The 23,913-nt window shown below is 54.6% G+C and overlaps 1 protein-coding gene across 2 annotated transcripts; it reads right to left on the bottom strand.

Moving 5' to 3' along the window:
- Nucleotides 1–8,853: 8,853 nt before the first annotated feature.
- Nucleotides 8,854–23,622, bottom strand: PDLIM4 (PDZ and LIM domain 4). Of its 2 annotated transcripts, XM_065873453.1 has the most exons (7): nucleotides 23,450–23,622; nucleotides 18,808–18,959; nucleotides 14,951–15,032; nucleotides 10,108–10,289; nucleotides 9,728–9,891; nucleotides 9,286–9,403; nucleotides 8,854–9,154 (listed from the first exon to the last, which is right to left on the bottom strand). In XM_065873453.1, the coding sequence occupies exons 1-7, from the start codon at nucleotides 23,540–23,542 to the stop codon at nucleotides 8,950–8,952; spliced, it is 996 nt and encodes a 331-aa protein (XP_065729525.1). In that variant the 5' UTR covers nucleotides 23,543–23,622; the 3' UTR covers nucleotides 8,854–8,949. The 2 variants fall into 2 exon arrangements, with proteins under 2 accessions (XP_065729525.1, XP_065729526.1); XM_065873454.1 differs by lacking the exon at nucleotides 9,286–9,403 and having other exon boundaries at nucleotides 9,084–9,154; nucleotides 23,450–23,542.
- Between the last annotated feature and the right edge of the window lie 291 nt (nucleotides 23,623–23,913).

The following is a 23,913-nucleotide window of genomic DNA, read 5'->3' as shown; positions in this document are numbered from 1 at the left end:
AGTTTGGAAGGGATCTATTATTAGGCAGCGCAAACAACCCAAGGCACTAATGAGAATGAGCATTTGGAGAAGAAAGGAGAAGCTGGGCCAGAAGCTTGAGGAGGCTGGTGCCTCAGGGACAGGCAGGGGAGTGGACAGGAACACAGGCTGAGAAGGCACTGCATGAAGTGGGAGGGGGAGGTGGTGAGGAGTCAGAACAGCCCATTTAGCACAGGGATCCGAACCTGACCCCAGGCCCAAGTCAGGCAGGTGTGGGGGTGGGTTTGTGCAAGCCAAAGTTTATGAACAGGTGCTGTGGGCACCAGCCTTGTCTACACCCAGACCCAAAGCTTCGGGGGTCACCTTGACTCAGCCCATCTTCCACCATTCCATGCTCCATGGAGGAGCATGGCCCTGTGTGAAGAGCTGGTGCATCTGAGCTGCACTCTGGGCTGTTCTAGGGACCTTGACAAGCAGAGATAGGCCAGCACCCTTCAGAAGTGGCCTGGCAAGAGTCACTAGGCCGTTGGTAGGACAGACAATGTTCTCCAGGGAAGATGCGTATTTGCGATTGCCCTGGGTGTTCTTGCCATGGAGATCAGCTAACCAGCGTGTGACCTCGGCAAGTTTCTCAACCTTTCTAAGCTCATCCATGAAGTGAGGATAATAACTGTACTTCCTTTCAGGTTTATGTGAAGATGAAAGAAGAGTAATATCAGTTCACTAAGGACTTGAAGATGAAGACCTGGGACATATTAGCTCCTATGATATTTCTTACCCAATTTGCATCCTCTGAGACTTCCTCTGAGTCTGTAACCACTCTGGCTTCCCATGAAATGTGCCTTTAGGCCAAGAATACCCTGGAGAGAAGCCGAGTGTCCTTCCACTGCTGCCTATATTGGTAAAGAAACTGGTGTATGGTGTGGTGCTTCAGCCTCTGAGCTTCGCTAACCCAGTCAGACTGGGGAGACAGACCTGCTCACAGGGCTGGTCAGTCAGGTCTCTGAGCCCACATGGCTGAGGCCAACCCCAGACCCTGCAGGAACAGGTAAGGCCTCTGGCAGCCTTTCCTGGGATTTCTAGCCTCTGCCTTCAGCCACAGATGGTCCACATCAGACAGGAGCAAAGATAAAATTTGGTTTCCAAGTAGTTTCCTACTTGTGGTAGAGGGGGCACAGAAGAACAGTCCTTGCTTATTACAGACCCCTTTACTACCCTCATTTCTTTTTAGACTTCCACCTCTTTTCAGAGGTGCTAAGGACTATTTTGTGGGAAAATTTTGAACATTATGTGAGAAAATGATAAACCAGGAAATTACCCAGAGTTGTAGAAAGCAAATCAGGGGTTAGCATGGGAACTAAAGTCAAGAAGCTGTTACCCTGGGTAAGAATGAGCCCCAGGATGGAGCTGCAGTGCAGATAAGCTGGGCAGGGGGACCCACAGGTGGAGGAGGGGGCAGGGCACTCTCTGAGTGGTCAGCAGGACTCTCTGGGCCCATAGCCCAGGCTTCTGGGCATCACAGTGCAGGTCACAACACCCCTAACTCAGCTGTTCATGGGCTGTTACCACAGGGCCAGACTTCTGTGCCACCAAGAGGGGCTGAGTCCTTGGCCGGGAAGGGAGGGCTGGCTTGAAGGAGCATCTGGGTTTCTCCTGCCCTCACCCCTTTCCTTGGTTCTCAAGATACAAGGTGGGAGAATAAAGCTTATCACACAGAGAACCAGAAAGAAGGACTCAGTTTTCATTTCTAGCTCCTTGGAGGGTCAAGGAAGCCTGTAAGAGTCTGGAAAAAGATCTTGAGGAAGCTGAATTTACAGATCAGCACAACTGCAATTATGGGGACCTGAGGCAGGGCTGTCAGCAAATTTCAGCAGGGACTGAGCCTCATGGGACCTTGTGGGCTGGGTTCAGGAGTTTAGAATTTGTCCTAAGAACAATGGGAAACCATGGAAGCTTTAATAGACAAGAGTGGCATAGTCAGATTTGCATTTTAAAAATCTCTCTTTGGGCTTCCCTGGTTGTGCAGTGGTTGAGAGTCTGCCTGCCGACGCAGGGGACACGGGTTCGTGCCCCGGTCTGGGAAGATCCCACAGGCCGCGGAGCGGCTGGGCCCGTGAGCCATGGCCGCTGAGCCTGCGCGTCTGGAGCTTGTGCTCCGTAACGGGGGAGAGGCCACAACAGTGAGAGGCCCGTGTACTGCAAAAAAAAAATCTCTCTTTGCTGTTGGGTGGAGAAAAGATTGAGGGGCCAGCTGGGAGACAGGAAGGCCAGTCAGGAGGCTGTTACAGGCCAGGCAGGAGAATGTAGGGGCCTGAACTGGGGCTTGGAGCTATGGAGGCAGAGGGAAGTGGGCTAGTTAGGGATTAGTCAGGGATGAATGCAGTCATGCCTACAAACTGGTCTCCTTGCTTCCACCTTTGCCCCTTACAGTCTATTCTCCATACAGCAGACACAGTCATCCTGGTTAAAACATAAAAGCCCAGGTCATGCCACTCCTCTGGCTTCTCCTCTCCGAGTAAAAGCCAAAGTCCTTCCTGAGGCTTACAAGGTCAACGTGGCCAGTCTTCCCACCCCCACGTCTCTCTGAGCTCATATATTTCTACTGGCACCTCACTTACACTACTCCAGACATTTCTTCGCTGTTCTTAGGACAGGCAAGCACATGTCTCCTCCTCCCTGCCCCATCCAGGGCCTCTATGTTCCCTGCTCCCTTGGCCTGAAATGCAGTTTGCCAGATATCCACACAGATGCTCCCTTACTCCTTATTTTCTACTGTAATATCCTATTTATTTCCATTAACCACTGCTTATCATCTGTGCTTTTTAAATATGTTTGTTCAAAATGTCTCCTAGTATGTAGCACAACGCCTGGAACATAGTAGATTCTTAGTAAATAATTAGTTGAATGAATGAGTTGAGGTTGAGGTTGAGGATTCAGGAATGAGGCAGTTGCCCTCTAGGCCTTACCTCCTCTTGAGGGTTTAGGCAGTATGCCAGCAGAAACTAGGAGAGCAAGGTGAGGAGGAAAGTGGTAAGAGGCAGGGAGGCCCAAGGTATGTGTGTGTCAGAGAGAGGGTCGGTGCTGGCCCCAGGGCCCCTGCACCTCTCCATGCCTGACCTGAGATCTGGGCAGGATGGTGGTAGGTCTGGGCCAGGCTCTGACCAAGGAGATCATAGGCTGTGTCAGAAGCATCAGGAAGGAATGGAAGGGGTAGGACGGAGGGCATGTGGATGGGAACTACTACTGATTTTGCCTGGGGATGGGCCGGCCAAGGCTTTGCTCTAGGGGAGGGGACAGTGGAGCTGGGCCTTAAAAAGTGAGTAGGAGTTTGCTGAATGAAGAAGAAAGAATAAAGGCATTTCGAGCTTGAGAAAAGGTCTGAGGGTATGAAAAGCCAGGATTGCTCAAAGAACGGTGAACAGTCTTGTGTAGCAGAGGAAGTAAGACACATGGTCAGTCAGCAACCTGCAGTCTAAGAGGCCTTAAATGGTAGGCCTACAATTGATCGGTCAGGGGCTCTATCCTGAGGGCCCTGGGGCCATGTTGGCCAGGGAAGGGGGTCCATGAAGCAAGGGAATAAGAGAATTCTCCAGCTGTCCTGAAATGGGCCCCAGAAACGCTTAGGAGGCAGAACCCCAGACACAGTGATGGGTAGGATGGGATGGCTGGGGAGAAGGTGTAGAGAATGATGTCCAAGCCTCTGGTTTGAAGGCCCCTGAGGTGAAGATGTGAGAGAGGGGCAGGTTTCGGGACAATAACGAGGGGTCGGTCTGGGGCAGGTGGGCTGGGATTTCTGAATTGGGGACCCTAGATCTGTGTCTCCTCCTGGAGACTCAGCTGCCCCGTCTCAGGACTGGGACCCTGGGTCACAAAGACCTTGTTCCACAGCTTGTCCCAAGCTTTTCATGGTCCAGCACATTTGGGGTCAGTCAGGGCCCCTGGGCAAAGGAGGTAGTTGGGGGACTGGGTAGAACCTGGGCCTTGAAGCAGGGAAGACTGGCAGCTCTGGCGCCACTCCTCTTGGCTACTGCCCCCCGCCCCCCCACAGGATGCCTACCTTGGCAAGGGTTGATCTTGTTGTGAAACCGTGTACAAGCCCCTGTGTCCTTGTCTTTTGAAGTAAAAGGCTGACTCAAGAGTTAGTGATTGGGAAATGAGAAGATGTAGAAACAATAGCTGTTGGGCTGGGAAAATGGTAAAAATTAGACTATAAATCTGTCACATGGCAGAATCACCGAACTCCCAGTTCCCTGAAAGCTATAAAGGCCTGACACACATTACTAAGCTGTTTTTATAGGAAGCAGCCCCCCTCCCACCAGATGGAAACTGCTGACCCCAAGAACATAGACCCTAGACTGGTTAAAGCCAGAGGTTGATGGTGCTTGAAACTTCACCTTATGCCAACCAGTCTGAGAACTGTCCACAAGCTGATAATGCCCTGCTCCTTGAACACTATAAAACTCCTCACTACCCCTTCCAAGGTGGGTCACCCAGTCTCGAGGGCATTAGCTCACTGTGGCCCCCTTTGCCTGGCAAAGCAATAAAAGCTATTCTTCTCTACTTCACCCCAAAACTCTGTTTCCGAGTTTCTATTGAGCACTGGTGAACAGAGGCTGAGTCTCCGCAACAGTTGCTGCAGCTTTGCTTGATCTTGATCTTAATGGTACCTAGGTAACTGGAGGACCCCTCAGTTGGGGTGGGTAGGCCCCGTGTGGGGAGGTGGTGACTGTGGGATTAAGGTGGGTAAGGGCGGCTGCTGGGAGTGGGGAGCCAGGTTTCAGCAGGTTTGAGTCTGGGAGAGGGGTGGGGGCCTGTGCCTGAGGCTACAGGATTTTTTCACTGGAGATCCTGAGCCAAATAGCTTCCCCCGCTGCGGGCCAGTCCTCTGCTCACCGTATGAGCGGGTGGTGCCTGACCTTGTCTGCAGACTGCACGGGCCTGCAGGACCAGGGCACAAGACTCCAGCCACTCAATTCTCAGAGGACACTTGCACACTGCCCTGTGCTCCTTGAGGGAGGGGAGGGGCGGGGTCCGCGGGAGGAGCCTTGGAAGAAATTCCTAGGAACTCATTAAAGCAGGAACACAAGATCTATAAGAAGAAAATGGAAATAAAAATATACCAGAGTACTTCACAACACTCTGTCAATGAAAAAAGTTAATCAATAGTCAACCTAAGAAAGAAATGAAAGATTTTATTTGAGCCAAACTGAGGATTATAGCCCAGGAGACAGTCTGAGAGCGCTCTGAGAACTGTTCGTAGAGGTAGGTGGGGAGGTCAGTATATATGTGATTCTGTTTAAGTGGATACTAGCAATCCAGCTCACATCTCAGTAGAAGGTTGCTGCTAGCCATGAGCGACAGACATCTTAGTTAATGGTTTTAGTGCTTTTCTCAGTATGAGAAGATGCAAGAATCAAGGTTCTTAAAAATTTCTCCTGAAAATATCTAACTCTCTGAAGGCCTGTTCTACCACCTTTCCCAGAACACAGAGTGCCTCATCCTGATCTTTGCCTTGAATTCTTTTCAGGGTCTACTGTAGGTCAGTGACTGAAGTGGCTAATGACTTGATTCTTGTAGAACTGGATGGTGGGCAACATTCTTTATTTTACAATCCCTTCCCTTTCAGTCTTAATTTCAACCGAGGTCTGGGGGCCATTTCATGACCAATTTGTCCCATGACACTAGGAATGTTCATTCCCAGGTCAGTCGAGGATTTCATTGATAGGCCACTCAATGTGCTATTACTGGACTAGGCCCTGTTAACAGTAACCAAAGACCTCTGGACTGCCTATCTCACTAGTCTGTTATGGTCCAGGAAATGGTTCCCTCTTGTTGCTTCTTCACATATCTAGAGTTACACTATCACACTCATTGATCTTATAGATCTATATATTGGTCAGTCATTTCAAGTTGCCTAATCATTAATTTTATCTGAGGCTCAGTCACACATTTGGTAATGCAAGAAACAATAATCTGGCAAAATAGGCAGAATATAAGAAATATATCGAGGGCTTCCCTGGTGACGCAGTGGTTGAGAGTCCGCCTGCCGATGCAGGGGACACGGGTTCGTGCCCCGGTCCGGGAAGATCCCACATGCCGCGGAGCAGCTGGGCCCGTGAGCCATGGCCTCTGAGTCTGCGTGTCCAGAGCCTGTGCTCTGCAGCGGGAGAGGCCACAACAGTGAGAGGCCCGCGTACCGGTTAAAAAAAGAAAAAAAAAAAAGAAGAAATATATGGAGTAACATTAATAAGGTCATAAGTAAGTATTTAAGCTAAGAACTTCCACTAGGTGTGGCCCAGTATTTTATTTACCCAGGTTGTCTGACCAGTCCATTCTGCACCAATCACTATCTTTAAGGGAAATTATACACTGGCATTGTACATAAAGTTCACCAAAGAGGTAGGCACATACAAGGCAAGTGGAGGTGTGTCATCATGACCCCTTACAGGATTGAGAAAGGAATGTTACCTTCTAAGAGTTACATGGCTGGCACCAGGAGAAAAATTGATATTTATGGTTGAGGAGGTATTTCTGCCATTGGGGAGGTCTAGTTAACGCACATGGAAGCTGCGCAGTGCACACTAGGGGGAGGGAGGAGGCTAAAGGGCAGAGAAAAAGTTTTATGTTTAAATTTTTTTTGGTCTTGCCTTAAAATCTGAATTTTTATTTCATCAACCTGAATAAATACAGAATAAGCACAGATCACAGTATTCTCTGGGAGGAAAGGATTCTAGCCAGTTCTCCCCAAGTGAGTCTCTAGAATCAGGGCAACCCCAGTCACGGTTCAAAGGGGTTTGTTGTCTGTTTTTCCAGAGCCTGATACTGAGTCTAAATCTCTGGACAATTGGAAATGTATGAGAATAACCTTGGCAAGTTTGTAAACGAAGAACAAGGAGGAGAGATTAGCACATTAAACTCTTTAAGAGGTAATAATTAAATCAATATGATAGTTTCAATAATAAAATATTTCAGTGGAATAGGGTCCAGTAACAAAGATTCTTGCAAAAATATGAAAAGTTCCTATCTATCATTAAGAAGTTAATCCTCAGAAAAATGAGTGAAAGATTTAGAGGAATTCTTGGAGGGAGAAGACCATTCTGTTCCATGTTCATTCAGCACCCACCAGCAAACACAACAAATGTTTGTTGAATAAATGCTCATCTCTGGTAATCAGAGAAATGCAAATTAAAGTAACTACATATCGCATTTTACTTATCAGATTGGCAAAAATGAAAAATAAAAACCTGGTAATACCCTGTGTTGCAAGAGCATGAGGAAATGAACACTGTCACGTGCTGATGGTGAGAGTGTGAATTGGTAATGCTGCCGAAATATCGGCTTCCTGTGCACCAATGCCGAACAGAAATACAGAGACAGAGATTTTGGAGGAAGAGAGAGATGGCTTTATTTTTCTTCCATGCACAAGGGAAGACAGCATGCAGCGCCTCAAGAACTGTGCCCGCAGTTCAGGGAAGTGAAAACGGTAAGTGAAAAGGATCAAAGTGGTGAATGTCTTGCATTCTTCTTCTTCTTCCAATATTTTAAAAGTTACTGCTGGCATCAGGCAGCCTGGTAATTGGGTCTGTTCATCTCTGGGTTATCGGCCTGCGACCTTCTTTCTGAAATGTAAACAGCTAAGAGGGGTGATTTGCTACAAGAGAATGCAGCAAGAGTAAGTGCCAGGTGCAGGGTACAATTCATATGGAATCAGAGAGTAATTGGTTTTGCTTAGCTTTGTGAAGGACAAGTGTTTGTTAGTAGTAACAGCTGAAGTATAACCAAGATTGCTTAATTCTTTCAGGCCTGTTTATGCTGTTTCCCCAGCCTGCTCATTGTTTCTTATTTTCTTTGTTTATCAGAAGATTTCTATTTTTGCTGCAACAGTAACAGTCTTTTGTGGTCTGTGATAGTACAAAACTGAATATAGCACAATCGTCCATTACTCGGGGCTCACTAAATAAACGAGGCTGCTTCCTCTTCCGAGCAGCCTAAGGAGAGGGTAGATCCACGTGACCCGGAGTCCAGGATGCGTCATCGAGTGCGAACAGCCACAATTCACCAACTCTGCTATCACTTATATTTTTTAAAAGTGCGAGTCTCTACAGGAGTGTGCAACCGAGCTGTGAAAGGCCAGGCCTCGGAGAAGGAGTGGCGTGTACTCTGGAGGCGAGTGTTCTTTTCTTTCTACTAAAATCTTACTTACACACACACACACACACACACACACACACACACACACACACACGCCCTGCGCGCTCCCTGGTGGGGAGAGTGGGAAAGGAGAAAGAAGGAAAGAATACAGTGGGGGGGTGGGGGTGGGCGGGGGCGGGGGGATCGGAGAGGACGGGAAGAAACCCGGAAGAGAGAAATGCTGAGATTGCCGGGAGGCAGATACCGCCCCCAACTAAACTGCTGATCTCCCCAGTCCTATCCGCCGCGGGGCAGTCCCTCCTGCAGCTGCTAAGGGCCGCCCGCGCTCGTGCTGGTGCCCACACAGGGCCTTTGCTGCTTGTGCTCGCCTTTGACATATCTTTGCACACAGTTCCTCACGCTGTAGAGCTCTTCCCTCCCTCATCCCTTAGTTCTCTGCTGACACTTTCCCTGACTCCATCCAGGTCAAACCCTTTGGCGTGACGTCCCCCTTCTAGCACCTCACACCTCGCTTCCCTATTAACAGGACTGCCCTTGTGATTCATGTCTGCCATCCACCCAGGCTGTGGCTTCCTTGAGGGCACCACAGTACCTGTCTCGCTCCCCCTTGCACCCAGTGCCTAAGAAAATGCTTGGCACCTGAACAGGTGTAGCACTCAGGAGCCATGGCCTGTGCTGGAGGGAGGCAGGCCAGGGCACCGACACGGTTGAGGCCAAGCAGATGGAATTTATTAGAGAGGCAGCACGTAAACATATTTACACGGGTGCGCGGGGACATTAAAAAAAGCAGAGGCGGGGACGGGAGGTTCCGGGAGCGGCTCAGACGAGTTCCACCTTGGCATTGGGGTACACCGCCACCACGTCGTAGCCCTCGGGCGGCTTGACGCGCGCCTTGGCGTGGCTTTCGCAGTAGAGCCGGTCGTCCAGAAAGAAGTAACCGCGCTGCTTGAGGTTCAGGCCGCAGTCGCTGCACATGAAGCACTCGGGGTGGTAGAGCTTGTCCCGCGCCTTGACGATGGTACCCCTGACGGGTGATCGGAGAGGACAGCGTCAGGGGCTGATCGATCCGAGAGCACGCCCCCACTAAGGGCCTCGGGAGGGGTCAGGGGACCACGGGGGTGGGGGGCGGGTGGGGGAGACAGGGGAGGTACTCACACGATGCCGTGGCCGCAGCGCGTGCACTCCGGCAGCCCCTGCAGGCCGCTCAGCGGAGCGCCTAGCTTGCCCGCCGTGGGCTTGAGGTTCCGGGGGCCGCCAGGCCCGGGCCGTTCCCCTGAAAGCCAGAGCACGATTGGCAAGAGCCCGGTGCGGAGGTCAGAAAAGGGAAAAACTTCATTTCTGCGGAGTGTGGGGCTGGGCCCTGCTTCCGTAGCCACCGGCAAAGAGACTGGGATGGGGGTTGGAAGGGCGACAGGGGTTGGGTGGGAATGAGAAAGCCCGGGCGCAGCGGGGTGTGTGGGAGCGCGCTGAGGACACGGGGGGCGGGGCTAATGGCCGGGAGGCCGGACGTGGGGTCGCAAAGGCGTGGCTTGGGCTGGTTGGGGGCGCGGAGTTCGGTACCTCAGGGATCGGGAAGGCGGGTGAGGTAAAATCTTACCGCCCTCGCCGGCCTCTAGCATGCCCTGCAAGTAGCGGAAGGAGCCTGACTGCTTGGGCTCCGCAGCCGTCGGCTCGGCCGACTCCCGAAGCATCCTGTACACCTCTGAGCCCAGGTCTACTCCGCAGTCGCGGCTCCGCGAAAGGCCTCTGGCCAGGTCAGTGCTGGGCGAAAGAAGATGCACTAAGGGACAGGGTTGCAGTACCAGTCTTCACTCTGCCAGCTCAAGGGTCTGGTGTGGTTTCATGAGTCAGAAGGCAATCAGCTGAGACCCAAGGATCAAGTGTTAAGGGTCAGGATGGGACCTGGTGTGAGTTTTAAGGGCTCGGGGATTAGAATGGGATCTGGGTATGGCATCAAAGATTATGCCTCTGTACTACCTGTGGGGTGGAGACACGTGCAGGGTGCCCAACTGGGCCAGTAAAGTAGCCTCACTGCTGCTGCCATTGTGAGGGACTGGGAGGCGAGGTGGCTGCCCGTAAGGAGATCCCAGGCCTGGCCTGCCATCTTCTGGCCCAAGCCCCGTGGCTGAGGGCCACCTGCTTGTCGCTGGACTGCCATCCTAGGAGAGAGAGGAGCCTGAGGCACTGGGAGACCTCTGGGGTAGGCCCTCTGGCCATTCCTTGTACACCCACCCCTGCCCTGCTATGCCAAGCCTTCTTGGGTGTTGGCTGGCTACTCTTGCTCGGGTGCCCGGTCAGGGAAGGGGCTTGTGGGGAATGGCTGAGCCTTGGGCCTGGTTCAATCCCTGCAGAAATGAGAAATGCTCATGGAAAGTCAGACACAAAAACCTGAGTCCCTGAGACTCAACGTTGGCTCATGAGCCCTGTGGTGGTTCTGACTACCAGTGCCCATGGGGGACAGTGTTGGGGCAGGACCATCCCAAGAAGATTTTTTTTTTTTTTTTTTGTGATGCGTGGGCCTCTCACTGTTGTGGCCTCTCCCGTTGCGGAGCACAGGCTCCGGACGCACAGGCTCAGCGACCATGGCTCACGGGCCTAGCCGCTCTGCGGCATGTGGGATCTTCCCGGACTGGGGCACGAACCCGTGTCCCCTGCATCAGCAGGCGGACTCTCAACCACTGCGCACTACCAGGGAAGCCCCCAAGAAGATTTTTAAGGCCAGCATGTCTGGTTCTGAGTGTGTGGCTTCCTTGCAGAGGTGGTCCTGATACCAAGTCTTCTTCCCTGTCAGAACTGTGCTGGGTACTGGATGGGCCCATGGCTGGGAATGCAAAAAAGGAATTCCTGTTCTGCAGCCAGGAAGGGTCATCAATCATTGTGTCCCAAGACCCTTTAGTGAGAGCAGGCTGAGGTTTAAAGGTACCATTGTGAGGTCAGCCCCCTCCAGGCCTGTATTTTTTCCCCCATTTCCTGCTTCCCAGGCCAAAATAGGTGGCCTTCTGTAGACACAGCAGATAGGGGCAAAGGCTTGGCCAGGGCTCAAAGCTCCCCACACCACCACCCCACAGCCAGCCTGATGGCCACGGCTGAAACATTTGAGGAAGAATGCCCTGAAAACGCCTCCTCAGTCCATGAGAAGAGGTCAGAATCTCTGCAGGCGTGGTTTCTGAATTGGGACCTCAGATCTTTGTCGCTGCAGGGCCATGTTGCCCCTCGCTTGCAGGCACACAAGCCTGCCCTCAGCAGTGTGATAACAGGCATGCACACTCTCCCAAGTACATTTACAGACATACCCATGCATGAAGGCAACACATAGGCACCAGCCAGTCCTCCACCTACATACACCTAATCACACAGACACAGTTACATATACTCGGAGCCAGTGCTGATCGTGCTGGGGATGACCATGGTGACCTCCATGACACAGTTGGTGGCCAGAGCAGCCTGACTTTGGGGTGGGGCCCAAGAGCCCAGGCCATGAAGTTGTTCTCAGCCTCAGTCTGGGAGGTGACATGTAAATCTTTCCTCCCCTCTACAGTGTGAACAGGGATGCTAGGTGGGGAGGAAAGGATGCCTACCCTAGAGGGAAAGAGCAAGCCTTGGACTCGGTCAGCCTCCAGCTGGGGCACAGTTGAGCCTGCAGGGCTTTGCCCAAGCTGCTGCTTTCTACAGGCTCTGAGCTGGGCAGGGGCGTGAGGAATGGGCAGACTAGCAGCTGAGTGACTGAATGGGGGTGGTGTCCCAACTTCTCCCACCCCAACAGACAAAGGAGAGGGGGTCTCTCACTGCCCAGGTGGGCCCCCATCAACGAGGCAACAGCAGCACAAAAACCTTTAGCCTTAGCCTCTGAGAAACCTGAGCACTCTCACACATGTGTCTGCAGGGCAGGCAGGCCGGGGCTGGCCTGGCCTCTAATGGGGACCAGATGGGCTATGGGCCATGGGGGCAGGGCTGTGCCCCGTACAGAACAGGCTTCAACAGGAAGGGGGAGCTGGAGGGACCTGGAGGGAGGAAGCCCTCACTGACCCCCACCCAGCAGGGTGTGGGAGTTTATTGCAGGATCATCAGAGCCACCGCCCCTCCCATGGCCACCCATGCAGCAGCCTCTCTAGGTCTGAACTCAGTGGTTAGGACACACATGGTGACCTCAGTGTTGGTTTGAGTCTCAGCTCTATCACTCGCTCACTGAGCAAGTTACATCACCTCTCTGAATCTCAGTTTCTTCATCTGTGAAATGGGGATGATGGTTTCTATCATAAGTTCCTCGTGGAGATAAAATTGAGACAGTTGCATACAAAGCACTTAGCATAGTGCCTGGCACACATCCATTTTTGGATGAATGGCTGTCATGGGCATTCCTGAGCCCCCATTCCTGGATTTCCCTTCTCCATGGTGTGCCTGGTACCATGTGTTCCCCGTGTCTGAGTACCCGCCAGCTGCCGATTTGGTTGTTGAAGTCTCAGTGGGCTAGTCAGCAGCATGGGGTAACTGCTAGCTTGCTCATCAGCTCCAGCATGACTGTGGTCAGAATCTAGGACACTCAACTTGGACAGAGGTGGGCACTAAATCCAGGTGAGCAGGTGGCACCTCCCAGAGGTCAAGCTCCAGCTCCCTGCTGGTCTGGAGAGGACAGGCTGAGTCCTGCACTGCCTGCTGCACCTGGCTTGCCTTAACCTATCACCTGGTTCTCAGTTCAAATGCCACCCTCTCCGGGAAACCTTTTCTGATCACCATCCTTCCTCCACTCTGGGCTGTGTTCCCATGTAAGGGCTGAGAGAAGGAGACTCCAATGACTCTATATGGAAGGTGGGCCTATATGGTGGGCCTAGAAGGTGGACTCTATATGGAAGGTGGGCCAGTTGGTGAGTGCCAGGGTACCTTGTGCTGGTCTTAGGGCCAGCTGTCGTCTTCCCCTCCTGTGATGGCTCCAGCTGGGCCCACCGCCCTCCCCCCTGCAGGTAGAGCTTGGGAGCAGTATGGAGACAATGGGCCCTGTATCTGTGTTCCTGAGGACACGGCCCTACAGGGGCTGGATGTGGGTGTTTCTGTCCCCCCTTCCATGGAGCTCATGACCTTTTAAGTACGAAAGGGGGGCAGCAGCTGAGGGGCTGCCCTGTTGCTTGTGGAAAATCCCCCCGCTTCCAGCCTGAGCCCCACAGCCTGGCCCTTGAGGAGGTCAGTGAGGGAAAGTGTGGGACAGAGGGAGCTGTTCTCCAGCCCCCAGCCCCACTGGCCCAGAGCCTCTCCTGGAGGACTCAACAGACTTGAGCTTCACATTCCAAAGCGCAGGCCCCCTTGTCCTATCCATCTTGGTACTTACACACGAGAGCTGGGCTCACACATGAGCTGGGGGCCTGTACTACGCTATTCCTGTTTCGTCCATGTCAAGTCTGGGTGATTTGTCTATGCCCCCCAGCCCCTGTCCCCATGGGTCCATGGAACTACCAGAGCAAGCTTCTGAGACCCAGATGTGGCCACAAATCTCTTCAAGAACAGCTGAGGTCCTGGGCAGAGGAAACCGAGAGCCTCTCTGTGCCCTCAGCCCTCACCTCTGCCCCCTGCCACCCCTAGGACTTTTTTCTCTGAACCTACGGTGCACAATCTCACCTCTGGGCCTTTGTATGTGCTTCACTTTGTATGTGGCACACTTCTCTCCATGCCCCTTTGCCTCCCTTATTCTTCCAGACCCTTAGGTCTTGGCTTGGATACCCCCTCTTCCAGGGAGCCCTCTCTGACCCCTTGAGTCAGATACCTACTCTGGACTCCTTTGACCCCTGGCTTCTTCCATCCCAGAACTGCTAGGTGCCTCTCCCCTTCCAGAACGGGCACTCCCTGCGTATGGTAAGCACCTGGCCTCAGGGATGCCAGCAAAAGCAAGGTAGGGAACAAATGTCAGAGAAAGATGGGGACTGGGATAGGGGGTGAGGGAGAGGCCATGGCAAATCATTCCCTCTGGTACAGCAAAGCCTCCGTGGAGAGACAGTGGATATGAGCAGGCCCTGGGGGCCATGGTCCCACATGCTGGGTCCCAAGTTCTGGCTCCATCATAGACCAGTCGAGTCTCCACCTTGCCCAAACTCAGTGGCCCAGAAATAACGAGTTCACTCTGGATACCTCAGCTTTGCCCACTTGGCCACCCCTCAAGCCCATGGCAAAATGAGGCCCTAAAGCAGCCTGGCTCCACCTCACGCTCCTTGAGGACAGCACCATAGCTGTGACTCTTGTCATACACAGAAAGGTGAATGAGCAGACAGGCCTGCAGCCTGAGGTCTGCTAGCTGCGATCATGGAATGGCCAGGAGAAAACTTCAGTCTTGGAGAGGGCAAGGCAGTGCCTTATATTCTAAGGTTGGCTCTGGCCAGGTAGGTGCCCAAGGCTAGGATGAGACAGAAGAGTGCCCCATAGCCTGAGGTCACTCCACAGCCTATGGCTGTCCCCCACCCCTCCCCCAAGTCTGGTGACTTCCTCCTGATCTGGCAACACTGGGCGACAGAGTGAAACCCAGCTGGGTAAGTGGTAGCCCTGAGCCAAGGCCTGGCCCGGTCCCTGCCCACCACAGGCACTATTGTCCCAGAATCCAGGACTGCTTAGAGTACTGACAGAGCCCACAGCAGGTACCTGTCACCTTGGGAGCCCCTGATGGGGCATGGACAGAGCCCAGAGAAGCCTTCTGCTTCAGTCTCTGACCTGGGCATCTGAGAACCACAGTGAGGACATCCAATGCAGTTAAACCCATGGACAAGGCCTGGCCTCTCTGTTCTGGGCTTGCTCTGAGCTAGGCCAGGCCAGGCCAGGCCAGGTGGTATATATATGTACATACCTGGGCCTCGGGATCGATGTGGATCCTGTGTGCCTGAGCCTTGCTGTCCTCTGGGGTATTGGGCCAGCTCCTGCCTTCAGGCCTGTGGCAGGAATTAGGATTGTCAGAAATCTCTGCTTACTAGCCCACCATGCCTGGGAACTAGGACCAAGAAGCGCTGGGGTCTGGGCCCAGGGCCACCCAGGACCAGGCTTGGTACCCTGCATGGATAAGGATACTACCCCAACTCTTTCCCCTGCGCCAGAATGCTGGCCTTCGTGGCAAGGAGACACAACTCTAGATCTGCCACTCACCTGGGGTAGGCTGTGTGCCCTTTCTCCACCAGCTGCTCCTTCCCCCTCTGGTCTGGTTCCTAGAAAGGAAGCCCTGCAGCTTCCCCACCTTTCCACCCTCTCTGTGGCCTATGGAAGCTCAGCATAAAGAGGGCCAAGCTCATGGCGGAGCAAGCCAGGCCTTACACGTTGATCAGCTAGGAGCCCATCAACTCATCCCGCTTCCATTCACAGCCTCTGATGAGGCCTGGGAGTCAGGCATCCGTGGGCCTAGGAAAAGTGGAATGGAGGCTCTGAGGGGTGCACCTCCCTTACTGCTGCCGCTGGCAGAGTCATCATCAATGTCTGCCCAGCCCAGATGGGAAACAGGCCATTAGGAAATTCCTGCTTCGCCATAGAAACCAAAAGCCAAACACCACTCAGGAGGGAGAAAAACATCATAAACCTGCCATAAGTGGGGGCAGGCAGGGCCGAGAGGCTACAGGCCTGGGGCCCAGTCCTGCCACTGAGTATTCCTGTGAGAAGGCAGGCCAGGAGGGTGTGTGGACCCCGGATTGGCAGGTGGGTATGAGTGAGGCTGGTTATACCAAAGGGGAATAATGTCCCCACTCTGCCCCACAGGGCCTCCTGGGTCTTCTCAGGGGTCTTACCACTGGGCTAGCAGCTCAACCCTGCCCCTGTCCCCCCACTCAGCAGAGGATTTTAACAATCTGATTACACGTGTAGTCCACACTCACTCTGCTCTTCCTCACCATTGCCCATTCCTTGGTCCCCTGCAGGCTACCTCTCTTCTCCACAGCCTTTCAGAGGCCTGTGGCCCCAAGGCTCTGCTGTTCTACCCCCCACTGGCATCTGGTTCTAGCCCCCTCAGCCAGGCTCCCAACTGACTGCCCTAACTCACAGCTCTAACTATGGTCTCTACGCACTCAGAACTCTGCTGGAATAAACCTAGGACATCTTGTGTGGCTATTTGGCCTTATACTTCCTTGAAGTCCTGCCCAGAAGAGAAGTACAAGCCTGCGGTCTGAAGATCAGAGGGTACAAAGTACCCAGAGCCATCAGAGTGGCCCAAAGGCATAAGATTGGAATGAGAGGCTTATTCATGTGTCAACCTCCACCCCCAGGTCTCCACACTTTAGGCTGAGCAGGTAGCTCCATCTGCCATCTTTAAGCCCACCAAAGGGTGGGCTGTACAAATCCATCTTGTATCCCATGTAATAGGTGACAGGGACCTCACCAGAGGCCCCAGGGTTGCAGCTGATGCAAGGAAGGTCCTGGACCTACAGAACATGCCCAGAAATTATGGGTTAGCTTGGATTGCTGGATACCTGGCTCTGAGTTCCAGACAAAGTAAGCATAGCGGGGAAGCTGGGCCTTTACTTCACTTTTCATCCTGTGGAGAAGTCTGGAGGAGTACAGCCCTCTGTACGCAAGAGGGCAGGTAGGGAAGCTGGCCTAGGTAGAGCTCTGGGAGTGCTGGCACAGAGTAGCTCCCTCCAAGCAGCTCACCAGGCCAATCTTCCACAGACCCCATGTTGGGGGTTGTCTTTGGAGGCTCAGGCATAAGTCCTGGCATGACAGGCAGGATAGAGAGCAGGGTCAGAGGCCTTGCAGGTGAGAAGGCACCCAGGAGAAGAGATGCTGGCCCAGAAGATCAAGGTGGCCCCTGTGTCTTGATCCCCCAGAATCTGCATGTGTGAGAATTAGGGATAGGGGGCTGGGGGACAGGACATCAGGTTTTTATCCTGACGGAGCAGACCCTGTATGTCATCCTCACTCAATCCCAGATCGCCCATTTTGAAGTTGAGGAAGCTAAGGGGTCTGATATTAAATCACTAGGACAACACAGTTCTCAAGTGCAGAGCTGGGACTAGAACCCAGATCTGTGATAGGAGAGAGTGTGCTCTCACCTGCTCCATGGCCAGGCAGCATCTGGGGGCTCAAATACCCAGTGTGGAACAGGTCAGTGGACCCCTGGCTCCATCCATGCCTGGCTTGGAACAAATGGCCAGGGAAGGAAGGAAGGAACAAGGGGGACCTCCACCCTGCCCCGACCCTGCTACCCTCCCCTGACATCATTCCCTCTGTGGACCTCCTGAATCAGGCCCCCTGTGAGCCTCCCCTGCCCCTTGTCCCACTACTATCAGGGCTTCCCTTATTCAGCCATGCAGAGTCAAGGCCAGAGGTGAATCAGGGCCCAGAAACCCAGCCAAGTTGGGTGGCCTCAGAGGCCCCTCGTGGGCAGAGCAGTGCTGATGCTTCCCCCAGCCAGCCTGTACCTCGGTCTCAGAGAGGGTGATGAATGTGATCCTGCTTTATGGAGAAGGAAACCCAGGCTCACAGAGGTCATCTGGTGAGCCTAAGAGCCCAAAAAGTCTGGAAGAGGGCCAGCTCTGCTGAACTCCCAGGACAGAGCTTCCTCACTGCGGGCCAGGTGGAGTGTACAAGGCCCTGGACTTGCAGCTGGGCCCACTCAGCGCCAAGAGCAGAGTCAGGGGTCCTGACTTCAACACGGACCTGGGCCAGACATAAATGGGGGGGGCTACTTCAGAAGGCTTCCCACCATGTTTAACGGCTCTGAGCCCATGGATTACACCCTGCCCTGCTGGCTCTAAGGCCTGGTTAGCCGTGTTGTGGTTTGGGGAGGATTCACCTACACACATCCACATGGGGTCATGGAAAATCGCTGTTAACAGTGAACGTGGCAGAGCTGAGCAGTTATGTCTGACTTCCCCGGATCTAGGCAAGACAGGGGGAGGGAGATCCCGCCCAGCCCGGACCCAGCCGACTGCCATCAGCCTGAGCAAGGCTGGAGATGCCCCAGGTAGACCTTCCATCCTGGAGCATGTCCAGGGCACAGATGGGGCTTGGTGACCCCCCAATCCTCCCCTTCCTGATGGGCAGTATAGCATTACACAGTCCACAGCATCCAGATTTAAGCAGGGCAGAGGTTTGGGCCATAGTGGGGACAGCTGAGGCAGGGCAGCTGTTGGGTTCGTAGAAGTGGTCAGCAGTCAAGCAGAAGGAATGGAGTCTTTGGGAGTGAGAGAGACCTGAGGTCAAATCTTGCTTCACCATTGCTCTGCTGTGTGACTTGAAGCACCCTCCAAACTTTCTGAGTCTCAGTTGTCTCACGTGTAAAGTGGAGACTATATTAGGTTTTACCTTATCGAGTTGGTTTGACAGTTAAACAAGGTGTTGAACGATAAAATTCTTTGAACTGGTCATCAAGCTTGTCACTCATGGGTGGGAAAAGGACTGAAATCACACACATCTCACCCCCGGTTTGAGGCTACTCAAGGTCTTAGTTCAGCCCTGATTTTGGGCTGCCTACCCCCTGCCATAAGTCCCCCAACATAGTTCCAGCCATAGGTTAAATGGGGGCTTCTTCCTCTCTTAAGCCACCTGCATCTCCAAACAGTGCCTGTCAAACCCCTGTGAAAGTGCTGCTCCATAGGAGTGGGGTGCCAGGAACTGAAGCAGAGAGGCTGTGTGAGGCCCAGCTCACCCAGGATGTTGGCCACCCAGAACCGAGCCTCCCCTGATTCACCCGCATCATCCTGGCCCAGCCTGCCCTGTGCGTACCTGCTCACGGAGAGTATGAGGTGGTCATGGCAGCCCTTGATGCGGTTCTGTGCCTCCAGGTGTGTCATGAGCTCTGTGCTCTCACCATTGATGGCCTGGATCAGGTCTCCAGGGCACAGTGCAGCCAGGGCAGCCTTGCTGCCAGCATGGACCTGTGGATGGACAAGCCAGATGGCTGGACATTGGTCATTATGTGGCCTTGCTGTGGGCTCTGTTCTAGACCCCTTCCAACCTCAGAACTGGGCCAGTGTAGCCCTGCTGCCAATGTGACCTGTGGGTGGGCAAGTTGAGTTCCCACACGGCTTTGCTGAAGCCTCTGCTCTAAACAAGCCCAACTCCAGCACTTGGAGGTCTGGTGAGGTATGAAGGGCATATGAGAGGGGCTTCCTCTGGGCTGGGACAAATGGGATGTCACTCTTGCAGCCTACATACATGCAAGGGACACAGAAGGATATGTGCTCTCCAGCAGATACAAAGCATGGACATGTCGCATGTACCCTGTATTGCCCCACCCAGACAGACCTCATAGTAGCCCCTTGACCTGATGTTCAAACCCTTAGTGACCTTTTTTCCTCTCATCCCCACCCCTCCACATTTACCTCCACACACCCACACTCTATCCAGACCATCTGAACGTCAAGGGGGTACTCACGGGTACCAGATAGCTCTCACCTTCACACTTCTACAGATTCTGTTCCCTCTACCTGGAACACACTTTCCTTTGACCCCAAACCCTAATTACCAGCGTACGCCTCCTCATCCTTCAGGTCTCAGGCTCTCAGCAGAGGCCATTTCTCCTGGAAGCCTCTCCTCTGGGGTCCCACAGTACCCTGTGCACCCCCTTTACCACTCTTCTCCCCTAACATTGTTAGTGCCTCATTCTGTGCTGTCACCTCCCCAGGCAAGTCGAGGGCCATCTACTTTTAGCTGCCAGCCTGCACTCCCGGGTCACAATTTCACCTCCCTTTCCTCTGGAGGACAGGCACAAAGGCCACCCCAGTGCCACTGTTGATCCCAGAGGGTCAAGCAGTGTCCACATCTGGAGCCTCCTACAATGCCGGTCCGTTGACATGTGCCACATGAGGTTGGGAACAAGCTCACAGGAGGCCTAAGTAAGCAGCCTCGGGAGGGAATTCAGGCAACAGGACATCCTTTACCCTGTCCCTGGTCCCAGCACAGCCTTTGGAAAGAGACTTTAGGGACCCTCATTCCTCCCAGCCTCTCAAGCTGTGGCTCAAGAGCTGTCAGTGGCACTGTCCCTGTTGGGGTGGGAGCTCCTGGAGGCCTAGCCAGGCTCAGCTTAGCCAGTTCCCTGTAGTGAGTGGACAAAGCTGAGGTGCTGGCAGCTCCTTGGCTGGAGTCCTGGTGTGGGTACTGCCAAGCAACCTGCCCTGAAATAGGCTGCCCCAAGGAACGTTCTTCTGGAGCATGCTACCCTCAGCCAACCAGCCCACCATTAATGTTCCTTTGTAGGGCATGGGCACCTACACAGGCCTGTCTTCCCAGGGAAGGCACCCACTTGGCACCATCCCACCCTCCCCCCAAGGCCCTGCTCTAGGCCCCCTCTCCTACACGGATACCTGCTCTGTGACATGGCCTGGGCTCAGTGCTTTAGCCATAACTAGCTCATGGCAACCTCTCAACCACCTGATGAGACAGAGGCTGTTCTCATTCCTATTTTCAGATGAAGAAAGAGAGGCTTTGGGGATGGGGCATTTTGCCCCAGTCCCCATGCTGGAGAGGAGTCTTCTTCCTCAGGGGGGTGGCTAGCTGCAGGATGACTCAGCCAGCACAAGGGGTGCATTCAGGCCCCTGTGGGTGGAGGAAGTTCTCAAAAGCAGGGGTGGCTGGGACTCTGCCAGTTCCGTTAGCTTGGGAGCTCTGGTCAGAGAGGGCATGAGGCCAGGAAACCGTGACTCTTCCAACTGCCTTTACATGCATTGTTTCATTAGTCCTCAAGGCAAGCCTATTTCCTAGATGAGGAAACCAAGGTCCAGAGAAGTACAGGACACTCAACTGATAAACGGCAGAGTTAGGATTTCAGTCCAGACCAACCGATTCCAAATGCTATGCTCTTAACCAGTGTGCTTTTCTGCAAAAGGGAGTGAGGGGAGAGACAGTGTCCCAAGTAGAAGGATCAGCATGTGTAATGGCTCATCTGGGAGTGAAAGTAAAAGCAGGCTCCTGTGGCAAAAATATCACCAAAATATCGGTGACGAGACAGTGGAAGAGATGAAATCAGAGGGAAAAGCAGGGACCAGACCTACAGGCCTTGTAGGCCCAGGCGAGAGGATTCTAAACAGGGAAATCGCAGGACAGAGTTGAATTCAGGCTGATCCTTCTGGCTGCTGAGTGCAGGATAAAGACAGAAGGAAGAGAGAGGGGAGTGGTGAAGTCAGCTGGGAGGCTGGGGCGTGAACCAGCCCCTTCACCTAGAGCAGCGACATTTAAAGCCCCTGTGTCACTCCACCTGGCCTAGAGGCAAAAAGCCCCTACAGGGAGCTGGGCACACAGTTAGTGGTGTTCATTCCAGGCACTAGCTTCTAGGGACCTGGTAGCAACAACCCATTAGGATTCCAAGGCCAGTAGTCACTATAGTTTGTGAGGAAGGAGCCCTGGGCAATGTTTGGGGGGGCTCCCAGAGGCTTTGTGGGCTGAGGTTGCATAGTCCCAGCTCTGCCAGGCAGCCAGCCTCCTCTCTGTCTGAGTGTGGCTGTCTCCACTGGGTGGGGGAAGTCCGGTAAGCATGGGAGGGGTCGGGTCTTGAACCCCCTCGGTGAGGACACTCCCACATATAATCAGTGTCTGTAGACCTGCCCTTGAGGTACCTGCTGGGCAAGCTGTGGCCTGTGTCTCCTCAGCCCCGTAAATCTCCCCAGATCCCACCCAAACCCAGGCTCAGCCATCCTGGCTCCTCAGGCCTTAGCTGCTGCTCTGAGACTTTGGGGGGACAAGGCGGGGGTGTTCTTCCTGGTAAACCCTTTCCAGCCTGTCTGCCTGCCAGCGGCCTGCATCCCGATTAGCTCCAAACAAGGCCGCCGCTGTTGCTGCCGCTGTGACGTGTGGAGGCCTTTCCTCGGCGGGCAGGCAGCCGCGTGGGCAACAGATGTCTCTGCTCCCTGCTGCCTGCGGCCGTCAGCCGCTGCCACTTAGCCTGTCAGCGGCCTCACGCCCAGGGTGCCTGGCCCGCCGGCTGGCCTAGCACCCCCAACAGCCTGCCTTGGTGGTGGACACACAGCATGACACTCACTGGCAGACACAGATGTGCACGCTCTCTCTCTCTCTCTCTCTCTCTCTCTCTCACACACACACACACCCAGGCCCCCAGCAGGGCTCTCTCAGGGAAGTGGGAGATGAAAGGCTCCTGGATGTGTTGAAGGCCCACCTCACTCAGCCCCAAAGGACCTGGTGGCCATGGGGTGAGGGCAGATGTGGGAATCCTCCCAGGACAGCTGGGCCTGCCTGTCACCCTGGCCCCCAGAAACGGGATTCCATGATTCCATGCTCCACCAGGTGCCCACCCCTTCCCCTAAACTGGAAAGAAGACTCTGAAAGCCCAGCCAGCTTGGTCCAGCCCCCATGGCGAGAGGTGGCGGAAGGGTTGGGGGGAAGGTACCCTCAGTTCCCCCGATACAGGGCCCCGAAGACCAGAGCAGCTTGTATGGGGTCAAGGGATGGCCCCAGGTCCCCTTCTCTCTTCCTTTCAGACTGGGAGCCCCCAAGGGCAGGGCCTAGGTTCTCTCCTCTTCTGTCCCCTAGCCTGGGACCCCCAGGGGCAGCGTCTGAGTCCCGTCTTCTGGCCCTTCAAATATGGGACCCCAAGGCTGGGCCAGGATCCTGTCTTTCCCAGTTTGGTCACCCCCCTCTGACAGGGCCCGAGTCATGTCCTCTGTTCCTCTGTCCTCCTCAGATTAGCCACCGCCTGGGGTGGCGCCCCCTCCTCCTCCTCCTCTGCCTAAACCTGGGGCAGTGCATGGCCACAGAAACTTGAGGAACTGGGTGGAGGTTATCCTGGCCCCTGGCCTTGTGTGTCTTGTGGCAAGGGGGTCTCACAACTGCATAGTCAAGTCTCCCTTTCCCTGGAAGCCAAAAATTCCTCCTGGTCACTTCCCCTTAGGACAACTGAGGTCATGGATGAGAGACTGACCAAAACCAGAGTGGGGAACTGGATGGATCTTTCTTTCTTCAGTTTCAGAGAGGACCCCAGACCTCCTTGGGATCACTCAGCTCTACTGGCAGGGACCCTTGATAAGCGGAGTCTCTCAAGTCATTTCGGTTGAAATTTTCGGGCTGGGTTCAGTCGAAGCAGCATCTCTGGGCCTCTGGAGATCAGTCCAGATCTCTGGCCCATGACTTTGCCTGCAGTGAGTCCCCCAGAATGAGGCCAGCAGGGAGGCTGGTTTGTGAACTCCTGGGGGGAATCCTTCAAGGGATAAGGGCAGGTAGGCCCAGCGGGAGGGGGAGGGGTCTGTGGCGACGCTGCCCAGCCTGGAAGCCTCCTCTACAGCCTGTGGGTCACCGAGGCCAACCCTTGGCCTTCGAGCCTCCAGGACGTCGGGGATCCGGGTCCCGGGTGGACGGACTGTAAGGACTGGGTCTCAGATTCAGGACCTCCCCGCCGCCCTGTGGCCGCTGGACTCACCCGCGAGATGGTGAGGGGTACGCTGAAGTCCCGGCCGCCCACCAGGCGGAAGCCCCAGGGCGAAGGGCCGCGCAGGGTCACCGAGTGGGGCATCGCGAGCCGGAGCTGCGGCTGGAGCTTGAGCCGGACACTGAGGAGCCGCCGCCGTCGCCGCCGCCGCCGCCGCCTGGACGCCGCGCCCCGCCCCTGGCCCGCCCGCCCCCGTACCCCCCTTCGCCCGGCCCCCGCCCCTGCTCCCCGCGCGCCGGGATTGGCCCCGCGGCCGACCCGACCCTCCCACTTCGGGGGGCTCAGAGGACCCGCCCCTCAGCCCCGGCCTCCTGCAGCCCGGCACCCCCGCCAGGTTCTCAGGGAGCCGGGACTGGAACGGCCCCGACGTCCGAGATCCTACCCCGGCCTCCGCTCTGCGGGCCGCGGACCGGAGCCCGGCTGTGGAAGCTCAAGCCTGGCCCTTTGAAGTCGCT

Source organism: Phocoena phocoena, chromosome 3 (assembly GCF_963924675.1).
Source record: "Phocoena phocoena chromosome 3, mPhoPho1.1, whole genome shotgun sequence".
Taxonomy (NCBI): domain Eukaryota; kingdom Metazoa; phylum Chordata; class Mammalia; order Artiodactyla; family Phocoenidae; genus Phocoena; species Phocoena phocoena.
Note: the sequence above shows the minus strand (reverse complement) of the source record. Positions and strands in the feature narration are given on the sequence as shown.

Coding starts and splice junctions, on each gene's coding strand:
- PDLIM4 (XM_065873453.1), bottom strand. CDS start 23,542: ATGCCCCACTCGGTGACCCTGCGCGGCCCTTCGCCCTGGGGCTTCCGC. Junction 18,960..23,449: donor TACCCCTCACCATCTCGCGG/GTGAGTCCAGCG, acceptor GTCCATCCACAG/GTCCATGCTGGCAGCAAGGC. Junction 9,892..10,107: donor CACGTGTCTCCACCCCACAG/GTAGTACAGAGG, acceptor TCTTTCGCCCAG/CACTGACCTGGCCAGAGGCC.